Here is a 16,974-nt window from a genome sequence, read left to right as displayed (position 1 = left end):
GACTGGGAACGTGACGGATGAACGTGCTGGAAAGGTAGGGCGACCGCGTACGGCAACCACAGAGGGCAACGCGCAGCTAGTGCAGCAGGTGATCCAACAGCGGCCTCGGGTTTCCGTTCGCCGTGTTGCAGCTGCGGTCCAAATGACGCCAACGTCAACGTATCATCTCATGCGCCAGAGTTTACACCTCTATCCATACAAAATTCAAACGCGGCAACCCCTCAGCGCCGCTACCATTGCTGCACGAGAGACATTCGCTAACGATATAGTGCACAGGATTGATGACGACAATATGCATGTGGGCAGCATTTGGTTTACTGACGAAGCTTATTTTTACCTGGACGGCTTCGTCAATAAACAGAACTGGCGCATATGGGGAACCGAAAAGCCCCATGTTGCAGTCCCATCGTCCCTGCATCCTCAAAAAGTACTGGTCTGGGCCGCCATTTCTTCCAAAGGAATCATTGGCCCATTTTTCAGATCCGAAACGATTACTGCATCACACTATCTGGACATTCTTTGTGAATTTGTGGCGGTACAAACTGCCTTAGACGACACTGCGAACACCTCGTGGTTTATGCAAGATGGTGCCCGGCCACATCGCACGGCCGACATCTTTAATTTCCTGAATGAATATTTCGATGATCGTGTGATTGCTTTGGGCTATCCGAAACATACAGGAGGCGGCGTGGATTGGCCTCCCTATTCGCCAGACATGAACCCCTGTGACTTCTTTCTGTGGGGACACTTGAAAGATCAGGTGTACTGCCAGAATCCAGAAACGATTGAACAGCTGAAGCAGTACATCTCATCTGCATGTGAAGCCATTCCGCCAGACACGTTGTCAAAGGTTTCGGGTAATTTCATTCAGAGACTACGCCATATTATTGCTACGCATGGTGGATATGTGGAAAATATCGTACTATAGAGTTTCCCAGACCACAGCGCCATCTGTTGTTGAAAATTTTAACTACTGTAATTTCGAAAGTTTGTCTGCCTGAAAATGTACTGTTGTCCCAAGCATATTGCAACAAACGGTGTATTTCTATCGCTGCTCGTTTAGTTTTTATTGCCGTTTCAAATATACCGGTCATTTTTGAAACACCCTGTATATAAATGCTGAGAGAAACACAGCAGCAGGAAGTAACATCCAAATCTGTATAAAATAACACCAAAATTGGCCATCAAACACAACATTTTTTTTTCCTATTGCCACTCCTTGGTGTACAAAACACAGGCACAATAAACAACTAGGTAAATACACTAATTAATCAGTGTGTAAGAGAAGTTAGTTGTGAGGGTCATGCTGTGATATAGGAAAAAAACTTAACTGATAAATCGGGAGAGCCTAGAGGATAATTAACCAGATAGAGGTGACACTGCTGCAAGACATACTTTCATTACGAAGGAGCTTAATTAAACCTCTACACTAGCCATGTTAATTTAGATTCCAGAGCAGATGCATCAACTGCCAATCATTGTTTTACCCTCTGAAAGGTAACCCATTAAAAGAATCAATTTTGTTTCCCATACAACACTGGCCATAACATTACCAGCAAATTAAACTGTCTTTAATTTTTTTATTCATGGCCATTGGCAGCCACTGTTTTGATTGTTGTTTTGTTTCTAGACTATAGTGGTAGTCTTGTGTCTCTACCACAGTAACGAATTTATACACACAGTCCATTTGAATTATTTTTTAAAGTAATTCAAGCATCTATACAAAATTAGTATTCTGAACTGCTAGTTATCAATATTCATCTCTTAATTAATTTTTGAAGTAAAATGTACTGAACTTTTACAGTTATTTCATACAATTTTCATGACCTGTTATCCAATACTGCAACATCCACTTTGTCAATATTTTCATTGATGTTTGCAGTTTTGAGCTGGCGTAAAACCCCAAACATAAATTATTTTCCGATACGATATTTCAGTTTATCCAATTGAATTTAACATACAACACAAGAGTGTGTTGCTTTCATAGAAAGTTGGATTCTTTACACTGAACTACATAACAGAAAATGTGCTTTGGGAAGCAGTGGTGAGTGTTCCCAACTGCCTCTCTGGGGGACGCCACTTTGATGAAGCACTGTCCATGCGGGTGGAGAGGCTTGTGTATCCGCATGAAGCTGAGGGCTATGCCAAAGGTAGATGACCTACTGACGGAAAGGTCTCGGCTGGTAGAGCAGACTAAGAGTGTCTGTCCCAACCGTCCCATCTTCCCTATCCACTCCCAGTCCTTCCCCAATTTCCTTTCCCAAACCAATGTGTGATGTGATCTCGTGCTGAGGGGTGTGGCACATGGGAAGATGTGTCCCTAATGGAGCGTCAGGGATACCGGGCAACCTCTCAGAGCAAGTAGCCTTACACCGCACGGGGTATTCGTGGTGTGGACTGTGTAGATCCCAAAATATCATGGGGCCAATATGGACACGACTAAAGAAAATAAATTAAAACAAACTGAGGGGCAAACTGAGACCTCAGATACCCAAACATCAGGGTCAGGAGTGATGGAAGGCATTCCCACTACTGAATCAGGGTCTAGACCTGAGCCAGAAGTGGGAACTGTAACCGGGAAGTTGGACCAGATCAAGATTAAAGCCTTGTCTGGAACCAAGACGAGGAAACTACTCAGGGAACAGATAAAAAATGAAGGGAAAGAATGTATTCCTAAAGACAAGTGGAGGGAATTAAAGGGGCTAGAACCTAAGACCCCCAAGAAAAAACTGTCTCAGGTTGAAGGGGATATGCAGACCCACACGATGTCGAAGACAGGCAGCAAGAGGATAAGGGAGGAATCTAAAACTCTCTCCTCCCTGGATAAGCGAGCTCAGAAAAAACCTAGGGAAGAAATGGGAAACAGACCTATAGTACTGCAGTCTTGGTTTTTAAGATGGCAGTTATCCAGGAAGGCTATCCACTGGTAGCCATCACCTCACAGCAGGAGGAAATTGTACAGATGGCCCTCTTTGGTAACACTGGGGGGAGGGGGGGGGGAGGACACTGGTTCAGGACCCAACTTCAGGAGGGTCTACCTAAATCGTGGTGCTTTCATTTTGTCTGTGAGGGGGTGCACACGGTGGAATGGCTTAAGGACAAAGTGCCCGTGATATCCCCGTGTGAAGAGGCGAAGCTGCTGGTCAAGACAGCAGCAGAGCTTTTTAAGACTGCAAAGGTATCAATATGGGTACCATAGAACCTTTAGGATGTCTCCTGTAAGACTCTGTTCCAGAAAATAGGGGCCCAGAACCCAAATGTCTCGACAGAAGACTGGAAAGTGATCAACCAGAGGGTTTTACCGGTAGGTCGAACTCTGGTGGTGGAGGTCAGAGAGAAGTCCCCGAAGGCGATGTGAGAGCAAAACCTGAAATTGTTTTCAGGGTTCTCGCAGGTCACTGTCAGGATTATCAAAGACCTCAAAGGCAATGATGGCAGCAAGACTGAGACTGCAGGAGCTGCAGATTAAACTGCATCACAGCATAGGGGCCTCTGCTGCCCTGAGCCGCTGCCTGTGGAGGCAGGAAGTGCACATGGCCCTGATACAAGAACCCTACTTGTATAAAGGGGGCGTAGTTGGCCTTGGTGGCACTGGAGGTAAGCTGATTTATGCTAGAAATCTAAGAAACTCCAAAGCGTGCATCTATGTAAGAAATGAAATTTCTTTCATGCAAATGATGGACTTCTGCTCCAGCGACCTAGTGACCATTAGAATGCAGCAATGTGAGGAAGGTTATCACGAGGGAAATTGTTTTGGCCTCAGCATACCTTCCTTACAAAGACAGCCCTCCTCCTCCTTTGGAGGTGAGAAGACTGTTAGAAACCACTGGCAAGGTGACCAACTGTTGGGGGGATGTGTTGCCAATGCCCACAACCTAGTGTGAGGCAGCAAGGATACAAACTGTAGAGGTAACTTCTTGCATTTCTTTTAGCTAACAACTTGGAGGTCCTGAATAGGAGCAATGAACCTAGAATAGCAGAAGGGAAGAAGAAATTGCCATACCCTTTGGTTCCATGATGATGGGCAGCTATGTCAAACAATGACATGTGGCATTAGAACCATCCTCATCAGACCGCATGTACATTAAATTCAAGATTGAAATGGGCATCAGACAGACCATGACCTAAAGGAATCCCAGGAAAACAGATTGGGAGACATATAGGAGGGATCTTGACTTAGGCTTATCGGAAATTAAAACCTCAATAACGAATCCGGTAGAGTTTGAGGAAGTAGCAGAGGCTGTTACCTCTGCCATAGTGACCTCATATCAGTACAACTGCACAATCACCAAGAAGTGCACAAATAGGAGTATGCCTTGGTGGAATAATAACTTGTAAATGCAAAGAAAGCAGGTACAAAGACTGTTTAATTGTGCAAGACATAAAGGACAATGGGCAATATATCATGAGACCCTTGTCAACTACAACCTTGCACTCAGACAAGCAAAGGAGGGATCCTGCAAGGCAATCTGTGAGGAAGTGGAGAGCATGGCTGCTCAAGCCAGACTTCACAGAATCCTCACTAGAGTAACAACAAATCCATGAGGTACGCTGAGGAAGAGGATGGGGAATATACAAAGATAGCACGTGAGACACTGGAACTGCTCCTCAAAACTCACTTTCCTCAATATGCTCTCCCAGACAACACAGACCACAATGTGATCCCAGAGAGACAATGGTCCTCAGGCACTCGAAGAGAGGACTGGGAATCAGCCAAGGAGTGTGTGGACTTTAATAAAATCCAATGGGCAGTGGGAAAATTCCAACTGTTCAAGTCAGCTGGCCCAGATGGAATCTTTCCAGCTCTCCTGCAACAAGCAGGACAGAATCTCATAAGAGTACTAGGCAGGTTATTCAGGGTTAGCCTAGCAGTAGGAATCATTCCCAATGCTTGGAAGGCAATGAAGGTTGCCTTCATTCCAAACCCAGGGAGAATTGATCATACCAAGGCCAAGGATATGAGACCAATCATTCTGTCCTCCTCCATTCTCAAAACACTGGAAAACCTGGTTAAGGTATATGTTGGGGAGCGGAGGCTAATTAGGGCCCCTCTACATTCAAAGAAACACACATATCAACTAGCTAAATCATGTGAGATAGCTCTCCATCAGCTCATTGGGAGGGTGGAGAAAGCACTACACTTCCAAGAAATAGCCCTCTGCACCTTCCTGGATTTCGAGGATGGCCTTCAGTAACACGACCGTCGATTCCATGATAAGAGCAGCAGAGGTGCATGACCTGGGACCACTATATGCAGGTGGACTAGGGCCATGGGAAGGAAGGTAGAGGCTACCATGATGAATGAAAAGATGTTAATTAACACCACTACAGGCTGCCCACAAGGAGGAGTTCTGTCCCCCTCCAGACAATGCCTCTGCCATGGATACACAGATGACCTTGTCATATTAATACTTGGCAAATTTACTGACACAGTTAGAGATATGGCACAAGGAGGATTGGACATTGTGCAAGGCTGGTGCATTAAACAGGATCTAAAGGTTAATCCTAAGAAGATTGTTGTTGTGCCATTCACAAAGAGGCATATCCAACACTCAAGTTGGAATCTAAAGCTCTACTTGTGAAGGGGGTAGTGAAATATCTAGGGGTAACCTTAGATGAGAAACTAACATGGACCCCTCACATTAAGAGCATCTGCTCCAAGGCAAAAAGTACTCTAGTGAGTACCGGAAGGGCCTGGGGTAAAAACTGGGGCCTAAGCCCCAAAGGTATGCACTGGATATACGCTACAATGGTTAGACCTAGGATTTCCTACTGGGCCATAAAGTAGTAGAAGAAGGTAGAACAGCGGGTTGCAGCTAACGCCGAGACTGGCCTGCTTAGCCATACCAGGCGGAATTAGCAGCACACCAACCACTGGGATGGAAACCATGCTGGACATGCCTCCACTACACCTTTAGGTCAAGATGGAGGCAGCAGTTGGGATATACAGTCTTAAAACTGGTAAAAACTGGATCTCATCAGGATATCCAGAATCATACACTAAGGTAGTGAGTGAGGTAAGTATAGGAATGGCCCGGGAAATGCCGGCCAACAGTATAATAACTCCCAACTGTTTCAACAAGCCTTACAATATAATAATTGGAAGCAGGGAGCAGGGGGAAAAAAGCAGTTCGACACTGTACGGGGAACTTTTTTTTTTTTTGGTTCACCGATGGGTTGAAATCAGACCAAGGTGTTGGGGCAGGTGTGTAAGTGGGGCAGGTGTGTAAGGTGTTCAGCCAAGACTGGAGGGCATCATCTCTCTAGGAAAACTGGCCTCGGTATTCCAAGCTGAAATTACTGCAATCAGTTCATGTGTGGAGGAGAATATGCGTAGGTGCTACAAGGACTGTAGTATCTACATCTAATCAAACAGCCAGGCAGCCCTGAAATCACTGGTAGCTCCTGCAGTGAGATCTAAGATTGTTGCAGAATGCCACGGGGCTCTGGCAGAGCTAGGCGAAGCAACAGGGTACACCTAGTGTGGGTCCCTGGCCACTCAGGTATCTGTGGCAATGAACAAGCCAACAGACTGGCCACGATGGGGGGGCAATGACTCAATTTATTGGACCAGAACCTGTCCTGACAATCACCAAGGCTATGATCAATCTAGAACTACGCATCTGTCTCCTAAGACACGTAGACAGCACGTATAATATTGCACCAAGGTCCATAAACAAAAACATGGTAAGGTAATGATGCCCAAGCCAGGCTTTAAAAGATGCTCCGTAGTCCCAGGATCGAACAGGAAAGAGATCAAACTCATGACTGGACTGATGACCAGCCATGGGAATTTAAAGAACACCTACACACAATGGGTATAACAGAAGAAGACCCTAAATGTAGGATCTGTGATGAGGGTGAAGAAACTGCATCACACCAATCTTTAAATTCATGGCATTGGAGAGCAAAAGATACAGAATCTTCGGGACAATTAGACCTGAAGAAATAGTGTCTAACAAAAAACTGGTAAAGGGACTCCTTGCACTATTTAAGAGCATTAGTTGGCTGTACTAGATATACAGGGAGTGATACCGCACAATAAACTCGGTTTCGGTGTGGGCAGTGGCGGGTTAGACCTAAGCTGTTTTAGCTTCCCTGTCAAAATAAAATAAAAATCAAATAAAATCAAATCCCCAACTGTCTAAACAATTTCCAACACAGATTCTAAACTTACTCTATAAATGAATATTATCGCTCTTTTGTGGGCAGTGAAGGCTTTGAGAAAGAGTTCTCTATTTGATTAATAATAGTAAGAACAAAAAGACTTTTGATTTTAAATATATGACACTCCTAGAGTAAAAAGAAATTCCGACTGTTTTTTATGGTTTATCATAACATGAAACAGATGAAAAATTGCTTGGATAGTACTTACATCCAGAAGAACAACACACTTTGCCCTTTGTTTTGTTGGTAGGAATTCTGCGTACAATGTCACACTGAAATTATACAATACAACAAAATTTGTAACTTGCGGCAAAATGTTATTTATTTAAAAATTAATTCACAAATATTAACAGTAATCTGATAAAAGTTCATGTAAAACCAGCAACCTTTTTAACTCTCGATCTATAAAGAAAATTAGCCTTTCACACTCATGCTGTGGATTGTCGTTCATTCTGTGAATAGCACACCTCTTCAAAACTGAAGTTGCAATTTGGCAAGCTCACAGGCAAACAAGGCTGCTGGGCAATGTTCCTGTTTTCTGGCTAATTTGACATTATGCCCTTTTGTGGGCTACTTTAACTTTAGCAATAACTCTACAGTGCCACAACACAGAAGTGACTGAATATTGGTTACCATATAAGGCTGATACATGTCAGTGACAGTCTCTGACATGTCTCACAGTAGGAATTCCACAACCACTAATTAGCAAACATTGAGATTCCCAACACATATGCCAATTGCTTCTACCCTTTCAGATTAAAATAGCTGCCCTAATGAATTGTATGCTGATGATGCACCGCATTACATCCCTTCATATATATTTTCCTATGAAAGACAACCATAGCCTGTCTACCTCAGAAGAACAGCATGGCACATTGATACATGGGTCATGGTACTTTAATGCAGACTTAAATTTAAAGATGGAGTGTAATATACTGGGTATTGCATATAATGAGTATCCAAGACATCAAATTTTGCAATTAAGCCACACAAGATATTCAGAAATGTTTTCCATCAAATCCTGCAAACAGTATTTCATTAACAGTCCAATATACTGAGACACAGTTTCTGATAAGTGATATTACACACAGATACAATACAAGAGAAGGAAAGTTGCTACTCATCAAATAGCTGAGGGGCTGAGTCGCGATAGGCACAATAAAAAGATTCACATAATCATAGCTTTCGGCCATTAAGGCCTCTGTCAGCAGAACACACACACACACACACACACACACACACACACTCACACAAGCGAACTTGCACACACATCTGCAGTCTCAGAGACACTGTGCTGCATTCTATGTAGGCATGACAACCAACAAGCTGCCTGTCCGTATGAACAGCCACCAACAAACTGTGGCCAAAAAACAAGTGGACCACTTCGTAGCTGAACACGCTGCCAAACATGATACCCCTCATCTCAATAACTGCTTCACAGCCTGTGCCATATGGATCCTTCCCACCAACACCAGCTTTCCTGAATTGCACAGGTGGGAACTTTCCCTGCAACACATCCTACATTCCAGTAACCCTCCTGGCCTCAACCTTCGTTAGTCACTGTCCTCACCCATCCAGCCCCTCCCTGTTCCCATTCCAGCACCACACAGCCGTCATTTCACCGCCACACCCAGTCTTTTAATTTCTTTTTATTTCTCTCCTTTCCGCCACTTACCCCCTCCCCCCTCCGCACCTTCTCTCCTGCCCTCAGGAGGCACTTCACTGTCTGCCGCTCCGCCCCAGCCTCCTCCTTACCTCCACCCAGTCGCACCTCCCATCATGCACTGGTGCTGCCGCTCGCAGTGTAGTTTCAGCTCTCTGACTGCAAATGTGCGTACAAGTTCGCTTGCGTGAGTGTGTGTGTGCGCGTGTGTGTGTATGTGTGTCTACTGCTGACAAAGGCCTTAATGACTGAAAGCTATGATTGTGTGAATCTTTTTATTGTGCCTATCGCAACTCAGCACCTCCGCTATATGATGAGTAGCTTCTCTCGTATTGTTACATTCCATCCTGGATTTTCCATTGTGATTACACACAGATACTTGCATTTTCTTCATAGCCAATGCTTTTAATTTTTCCTATGAATACAGTGAAGCCAAGGTATTTTTTATTAAATGGAATTTGAGAACTCTTGAAAAAAGTAATGGTTGTGGAAGAATACAAATGGACTGTGTTAAATATCAAGGTCAATGAAGTCAGCATAGGCATTACAAATTATTTGTCACTTAATATCAGATAAAGTAGAGATTACCCTTTTGCTCTTCACATAACACGCTGAAAATAGCACAAAACAATATACCAGCAATGGGATTCAGAAGTGCATTCTGCAAGCATCATGTATACAGGACATATTAAATAGGTCCTCTCGGGGGGAAAAGGACATAGTCCTGCTGGAGACAAAAATGGTCATTTGAAGCAAAAGAGTTTACATAAGGTATACTTTTATCTAAATAATTTCTGTGATAGAACACATTACATATACACTAGTTCTTGGTTTTTTCATAACATTTTTATCTTGATCACATCCCCACTTTGCTCCAAAAGTTTTGTTTAGAATATCTTTACATTACAAAACAATATCACTGAGCTTACAGTTGCTTGTTTATTGCAGTAACTATAAAAGTGCAAGTGATTGCAATTACAACTGTGTGAAGCATAAAATATTTTACTGTCTAAGTGAACATAAAAAATGCTATATGTTTGCACTAACGTAGACTATGCAAATATGATCTGTTTACTGCTTCTGATGATGTGGACGAATAGCAATGAAGCTTTCAGACATATCACATCTGCATAATCCAATTTTTTCGAGAGTTTTTAACAGGTTGTGTGAAGAGGTAAGTTATCTTATGCGTGTTTCATTCGAATGAACAGTTAAAAAAAATGTGCAGGAACAGTGACACACAACATTGTTCACTACTGACCTACAAATGTGTGTGTTCTGCAAATATTTCTCTTATGCCTGCACATATTCATGTTGGGGGCAATGTTGCACGACTTGAATTTTATTACTGGTTAAATACTGGTTGCAGTGTGGTTCCATTAATACTATTTATTGACAATCACACTAGTATGGGATGGTATAAATAACGTGCACAACAATTACTTGTCATTGTAGTAGAAACATTTTCCAAGTTCATTCCTATATTACTGTGGTGCAGCATTTTATACAGGGATTGGACAAAAATATGGACACACAAAACACATTACCACGCCTAATATGGTGTAGGAAACCTGTTGGCATTCAAAACAGCTTCCACTCATCTCAGAATGGATAAATACAAGGTCCAGTATGGTTTTCAAGGGTACCTTAACCCATTCTCCCTGCAAAATAGGTAATGACAATGGAAGTGGATAGTGATCACGCACCCTTCTCTCTAAAGTAGACCACAAAGGCCCATTTATAATGAGATGTGGTGACTGTGGTGGCCACAGCAGATGTGACAATTCATCCTTGTGCTCATAGAAACAGTCCTGGACAATGCAAGATGTATGAATGGGGGCTCTATCATCTTTAGCACAACATTACCATTGGGGGATAAATACTGTACCATGGGATCAGCCAAAACAGTCAAAAAACCCTTGACAGTAATGGGATCTTACAGAGTAAAAGTGGGGCCCATTGAATAGTATGGTACGGCTGCCTAAATCATCACTGAATCCCCACCATGTTTCACTCTTGGTATGTAAGGCCAACAGGAACTTGTAAAAACTGCGAAACACAGAACAAATTACTTTCTTCCATTGCTCTACAGTCTAGGTTTTATTGCATCAGTACCATGTTTTCCTGGTAAGGGCATTTGCATCACTGATGAGTGGTTTTGGATATTCATCCCACGCCACAACTCCCTGCTTATGGAGCACCCTTCATGTTGTTTTGGTGCTGACAGGGTTCATGAGCACGACATTCAGTTCTACAGTAACTTTTGCACCTACTGTCCTCTTATTTTCCCATCACTTTGCTCTTCAATGACCATGATCACTCAACACACACTTTTGACCATGTTGCGATTTGGTGGATGATAATTTCTGCTCTCTCTGTATGCGGTATAAATCTTTGATACAGTGCCACCTGAAACACCAAACACTTTGGCTATGTTGGTTAAAGAAGCAGCCCCCACAGGAACACCAACAATTTGCCGATGTTCAAATTCACATCTCCGTCATAACTACAGAGAACATAGTCCTGACTACAACTGACAATTGCAACGTACTGAGGATATTCCACAGGTGCAATTCTCGTTCAAATACAACAGAACCACATTGTTCCCATGTTTCTGCGCAATTCCTTTATGTTTCTAGGTGTCGTTATTTTGAAGGAATCTTAACAGGGCACAATTGCTTGCATTTTTGAAGAACATTTTATTGAACAACCAGACGATGCTACTTCTGGAATACATAACATAATGTAACCCATGCACATTCTACCACACCAGTAAACATGCAGTTCTTCAATGAATCGAATTCCCGTTCATGAAGGAGGTTCAAACATCTGATTACCTTACAAATGAATTAAAGTGTTAAATATTTGCCTTTAAGCATATAAGAGAAAAAAGTTTGGGAGACATTTGAAATTAAGCTTACAGTTTGTTGGAAGTTATTAAGTGTTCTCATTATGAAACTCTGGATGAACATAGTCTGGGAATTTGTGCTCCATTTTAAGCATACACCAGTTTTCCATACATCTACTGAGCTATGTGTTGCACAATGATACAATTTTGCACACACATTCAGTGATATATGTATATACTGTCTGCAAAGGGGGTTCCGAAGATTTAGTAATAAAGAAGTAATAAATTAAGATGTTATCCCAGATGTAGAAGTTTTATTACACACTATTTTAAGAAAAGCTACTTTTTCATGCACTTACATGTCTATGTCATATATCCCAAACTGCAAAATGTACTGTGAATAGAGTTAGTAGTAAAGAAGCAATAAATTAAAACATTGTGACTGATGCTGAAGTTTGACTGCAAGAATAGTGAAAAGAAGTAAGAGATAAACATCTTTCCTTTCATCATTTTGTTGTGGGTGTCAGCAAGAAAAATTTTCATAAAGGTTTGAAATTATGTGTAAAGTTCGTTGGAAATTGCTAGGTGTTCTCATCCTCAAATACTGGCTGAATGAAGTCCAGGTATTTCTGCTCCATCAGTTATGCTGCCTGAAGACAAATACACAGCTTCTAACTGTTAATACGTGTCTTATTTTGTTAAACTTTTAACATAGGATTGTACATCTCAATGATTAGATTTTGTCAGCACTGTAAATTTTTGAATATGGTCAACAACTATGCAAAAATTGATAATTGAATTTTTGTTACCTGTATGCTGCAACTGTTACTGTTTTAGTGATACAGATATGTGAAGCAACATCTCAACCACAATTTCTCTGATTGAAGTGTCAGCATAGCATCATTATCAGGCCACCAACATCTCCATACCCACCCCATTTTTCTTCATGAAGACATGCCTCCCAAGAAAGAAGACGGATGTATAACATGAACTGCTTTGTCTCATCTTGGATATTCTTGCAAATATTAGGGGAACATAAAGATAAACTAACATAAACAGCACAACATGTTCTGCTGCTATCAATTTACTGTGAACTCAGGAATGTATTACAAACAATTAAATACAAGTCTTTACTTCAGGAACTATCTGAAGCAGAACACACATTTATATAAACCTTTTGCTTCAAATTACAATGCCAGATTTGTCTCATTTTTTGAGCACCTTACTTAATGTAATAAAAGAAAACTGTAAGTAAAGTAAAAAGAGAACAAATAAAAATGACAAAATTATGAATTATAAATGGAAAATTATCATTCATTGTTACTATAATGCATCAATCCAAATAGAGTTTGGGGAAAGTATGTTTCTTTACAATAGTGAACAATCACAGTAATAATACCATAGTATTCAGCTTATTACTGAACTAATGTCTAAAACATTTCAAAAAATTAGTCCAGAAAAAAATTAACAAATACTTTTCGTAGAACTGAAACTTACGACTGTGGCACACATCCTATGGCAAAACCAACCAGGCCCCTTAGCAGTAACATCCAGAGGAAGTTGGGTGCCTGTGAGGACAGGAGGCCATAACACGACAGCAGCGCTCCACACAGAGTCAGTGCCTACATTGTACAGTATCATATGATTAGCAAAAACTGAGTAACAATACAAGGAGTTATTCATTAATTAGCATCAATTTTGATTCAATGAACAAAGGAGACTATTCTTAATGACAATAATATAACTATAGCATTACAAATATTATACTCAATAAGGTGTTTGAAGATCTGCAGAGAGACTTAATGTTTTTGTATCAACTACATTACCCATTTATTTGACTGAACTAGTGTCCTTTACAATGACTTACTTAAAACTAAGAACACACACAATGATGAACAAACAGTCAATGCAGTGAATCTCTGAACTTTTTCAACACTCTCACTGCTTTTTACTGGTTGCGTTTGTCCTTTTGCAATATTAAGTTTTGCATGCAAATTAATATTCCTCTCTTTGGTTCATGCTTTGGTAGACATCAGTCAGTTGTTCTTTGGCACCTCTTCATTTAAAACTTTTTCAAACAAGCTTACAGTGTTCTGAACTTTAGTAATTGAACTGGGCTCTGATTGCTATTATTTAATGTGGTAAACCTATCAGACTTGAAGTCTAGAGAACTAACTAGTTTCCTCAGCCAGACTGCTTCTTTTGCAGCAGAAACAGCAGCTACATATCTGGATCGAGTTGTACTCAAAGCAACAATTTATTGTGTCTGTGAAACTCAGCTTACCAGTCCATGTGCCAAAAGAAATACAAATCTCGTTGCTGATTTTCATGATATTTGACCACCTGCACAATCAGCATTAGGAAAACCTACTAGTAGTTGTTCGTTCCTTTTACTGGAATGCTCTATACCATAATCTTCTGTTTTAATCAAATACTGGAAAATTCTCTTTACCACTCACCAATGTACATTGTTATGATCATTAAAAAACCTGCTCAAACTGTTCACTGTAAACTAAACACCTGGCTGTGAAATAACAGATAAAAACATAAGTGACCCAACTGATTCACAGTACAATATTTCTAAAATCTCTAATTATTTTTCAATGGGTAATAAATGCACTTGAAGATTGGCTACAACACTTAAGCCAAGGGTGCCCAACCTCATAACTTATCTGGGACACATTGGAAGAAGACTACTTGTATTTTTGGGCTGAACATAATATACCTGACACCAACTGCAAAAGAAGAAGAAGAATAAAAAAAAGAAGCGGCAGTCGGAGGTAACAAGTAATTTGTAATTTCTTAATTTATGGTTCTTTATTCTAAAAAATCAAGATGGGTTTGGTTTTTTATATGAGATTTTATACAGGGTTATTACAAATGATTGAAGCGATTTCACAGCTCTACAATAACTTTATTATTTGAGATATTTTCACAATGCTTTGCACACACATACAAAAACTCAAAAAGTTTTTTTAGGCATTCACAAATGTTCGATATGTGCCCCTTTAGTGATTCGGGAGACATCAAGCCGATAATCAAATTCCTCCCACACTCGGCGCAGCATGTCCCCATCAACGAGTTCGAAAGCATCGTTGATGCAAGCTCGCAGTCCTGGCACGTTTCTTGGTAGAGAAGGTTTAAACACTGAATCTTTCACATAACCCCACAGAAAGAAATTGCATGGGGTTAAGTCGGGAGAGCGTGGAGGCCATGACATGAATTGCTGATCATGATCTCCACCACGACCGATCCATCGGTTTTCCAATCTCCTGTTTAAGAAATGACGAACATCATAATGGAAGTGTGGTGGAGCACCATCCTGTGGTATGTTTAGCTCCCTGCTTGCTTTATTCGTCGACTTCTGCGGGCTACGCGTGAAACTTGCCCGCACGCGTTCAACCGTTTCTTCGCTCACTGCAGGCCGACCCGTTGATTTCCCCTTACAGAGGCATCCAGAAGCTTTAAACTGCGCATACCATCGCCGAATGGAGTTAGCAGTTGGTGGATCTTTGTTGAACTTCATCCTGAAGTGTCGTTGCACTGTTATGACTGACTGATGTGAGTGCATTTCAAGCACGACATACGCTTTCTCGGCTCCTGTCGCCATTTTGTCTCACTGCGCTCTCGAGCGCTCTGGCGGCAGAAACCTGAAGTGCGGCTTCAGCCGAACAAAACTTTATGAGTTTTTCTACGTATCTGTAGTGTGTCGTGACCACATGTCAATGAATGGAGCTACAGTGAATTTATGAAATCGCTTCAATCATTTGTAATAGCCCTTTATATGAGATTTCAGGAAACTAATGTATCAGTATCAAGTTCGAACAAAATGGCTGCAATTCTCTGGGTCTTCTCAAGGTGCTCATCTGAGATTTTTGTCAGACAAAGGTGACAAACATAACACACGATTGTGCAGCATGTGATACTTGTCTCTGGGCTGGTTGCAGAAGTCCAACAACAATACATGATCAAATTTTTCTATTAGTTATTTGTCAGACAGCAATTCTATGAATTCCTATGAAAACCATTTGGTAGTGTACCTCTAATGTTTTTACAAGATGTCAAATACAACATTTTTCATTTTTTCCAAAAATCCTGAACTCTATTTTCAAATTCTTGCATCAAATTGAAAAGTATGGCTGGGCATTTCATCCTGTCTTTAGGATTGTGCTTGGCCAATGTGTTGGGGGGGGGGGGGGGGGGGGGGAAGTTTGCCTTTACTTGTGCTTGTCAGAATTTCAGTTTCACTTGGAACACATTTATTGTTTGAAACACTGTACTGATAAGTAGGTTCCTACCTTTCAAACACCTGTTCAAGTCACCTACATGATCAGTTAAATTTACCAAAAATGCTAACTCTGCCACCCAGTTGGCATTGTCAAGTTCTGGCACAGATTTTGCTGATATCATGAGTGATTTTATTTTATTAATTGTGCTACAAAATATTTTTAACATCTGGCCTTAACTGAGACACCTTACTTCTGTGAAATTTACGATATCGTCATACTCAGCATTCAAATTTTTGTGGAATTTCTGGAACTGATGATGACTCAGTCCCTTAGGAAGCTAATCCATAAGCTGTTAATGAAGAACTGAATTGAATTGAATTGCTCCAATCACCTACTATGATACAAACTACACACAAAAGTAAAAAGAGACATTCACAATCAAATGATGTTCTCATTTGTAGCAATGGATGATATCACACTGAACCTGTTACAACAGAGTTATGGGACTACCAGATGGCAAACATAGGTAGTAATGGATATTCACATGAAGATTTCTAACTTCTACCAACTTTTAGTGATCAGAACTACAGCGAAAAACAAGTGCACAAATTCCATAAATTAACTTCATTAGCAGGCTGGACAATCCTGACAAACTATTTATACCATCCACTCCAAATTTATCAATTATTCTTCTCATGTAAGTGCTCTGATGTGTTAGCATTTTTTAACCTGCAAGATTTTGTCCAATTTCGACTCCCACAATAGAATTACCATCTCTCGATTGTAATACAAGAGATTCTTATACTGCTGCGACAACTTTACAAATAACTTTCTTCGACTTTGATGTGATAATTCCATCCTCTACAAACAATTTTAACATAATTGCTGACTGTGCCACGGAATAAACATACATCAGTATCATTTGCTTGAAAATTAAACTGCAAAAGAAACTCCAGAAATTTCGTGTTACAGCAATGAGGAGCCTACTTCAGCCTATTCAGAGTCTTTTCATGCTTGCAGATTCCACGGTTCTTTGTATCAATCACTAGCCCCTCAGGTATTTCCAT

General features: G+C 41.0%; 1 protein-coding gene across 1 annotated transcript in view; it reads right to left on the bottom strand.

Annotated features, from left to right (window-relative positions):
- LOC126100437 (synaptic vesicle 2-related protein) overlaps nt 1–16,974 on the bottom strand; it is a 113,584-nt gene that overhangs the window by 65,538 nt on the left and 31,072 nt on the right. The window contains exons 6-7 of the mRNA XM_049911041.1: nt 13,176–13,300; nt 7,376–7,439 (exon numbers count right to left, since the gene is read on the bottom strand). Of these exons, the coding sequence (XP_049766998.1) occupies nt 7,376–7,439; nt 13,176–13,300 (189 nt within the window). The remainder of the gene's footprint in view (nt 1–7,375; nt 7,440–13,175; nt 13,301–16,974) is intronic.

Source organism: Schistocerca cancellata, chromosome 9, assembly GCF_023864275.1.
Source record: "Schistocerca cancellata isolate TAMUIC-IGC-003103 chromosome 9, iqSchCanc2.1, whole genome shotgun sequence".
Lineage (NCBI taxonomy): Eukaryota > Metazoa > Arthropoda > Insecta > Orthoptera > Acrididae > Schistocerca > Schistocerca cancellata.
The sequence above is the reverse complement of the archived record's forward strand: the minus strand, read 5'-3'. Positions and strand labels throughout refer to the sequence as shown.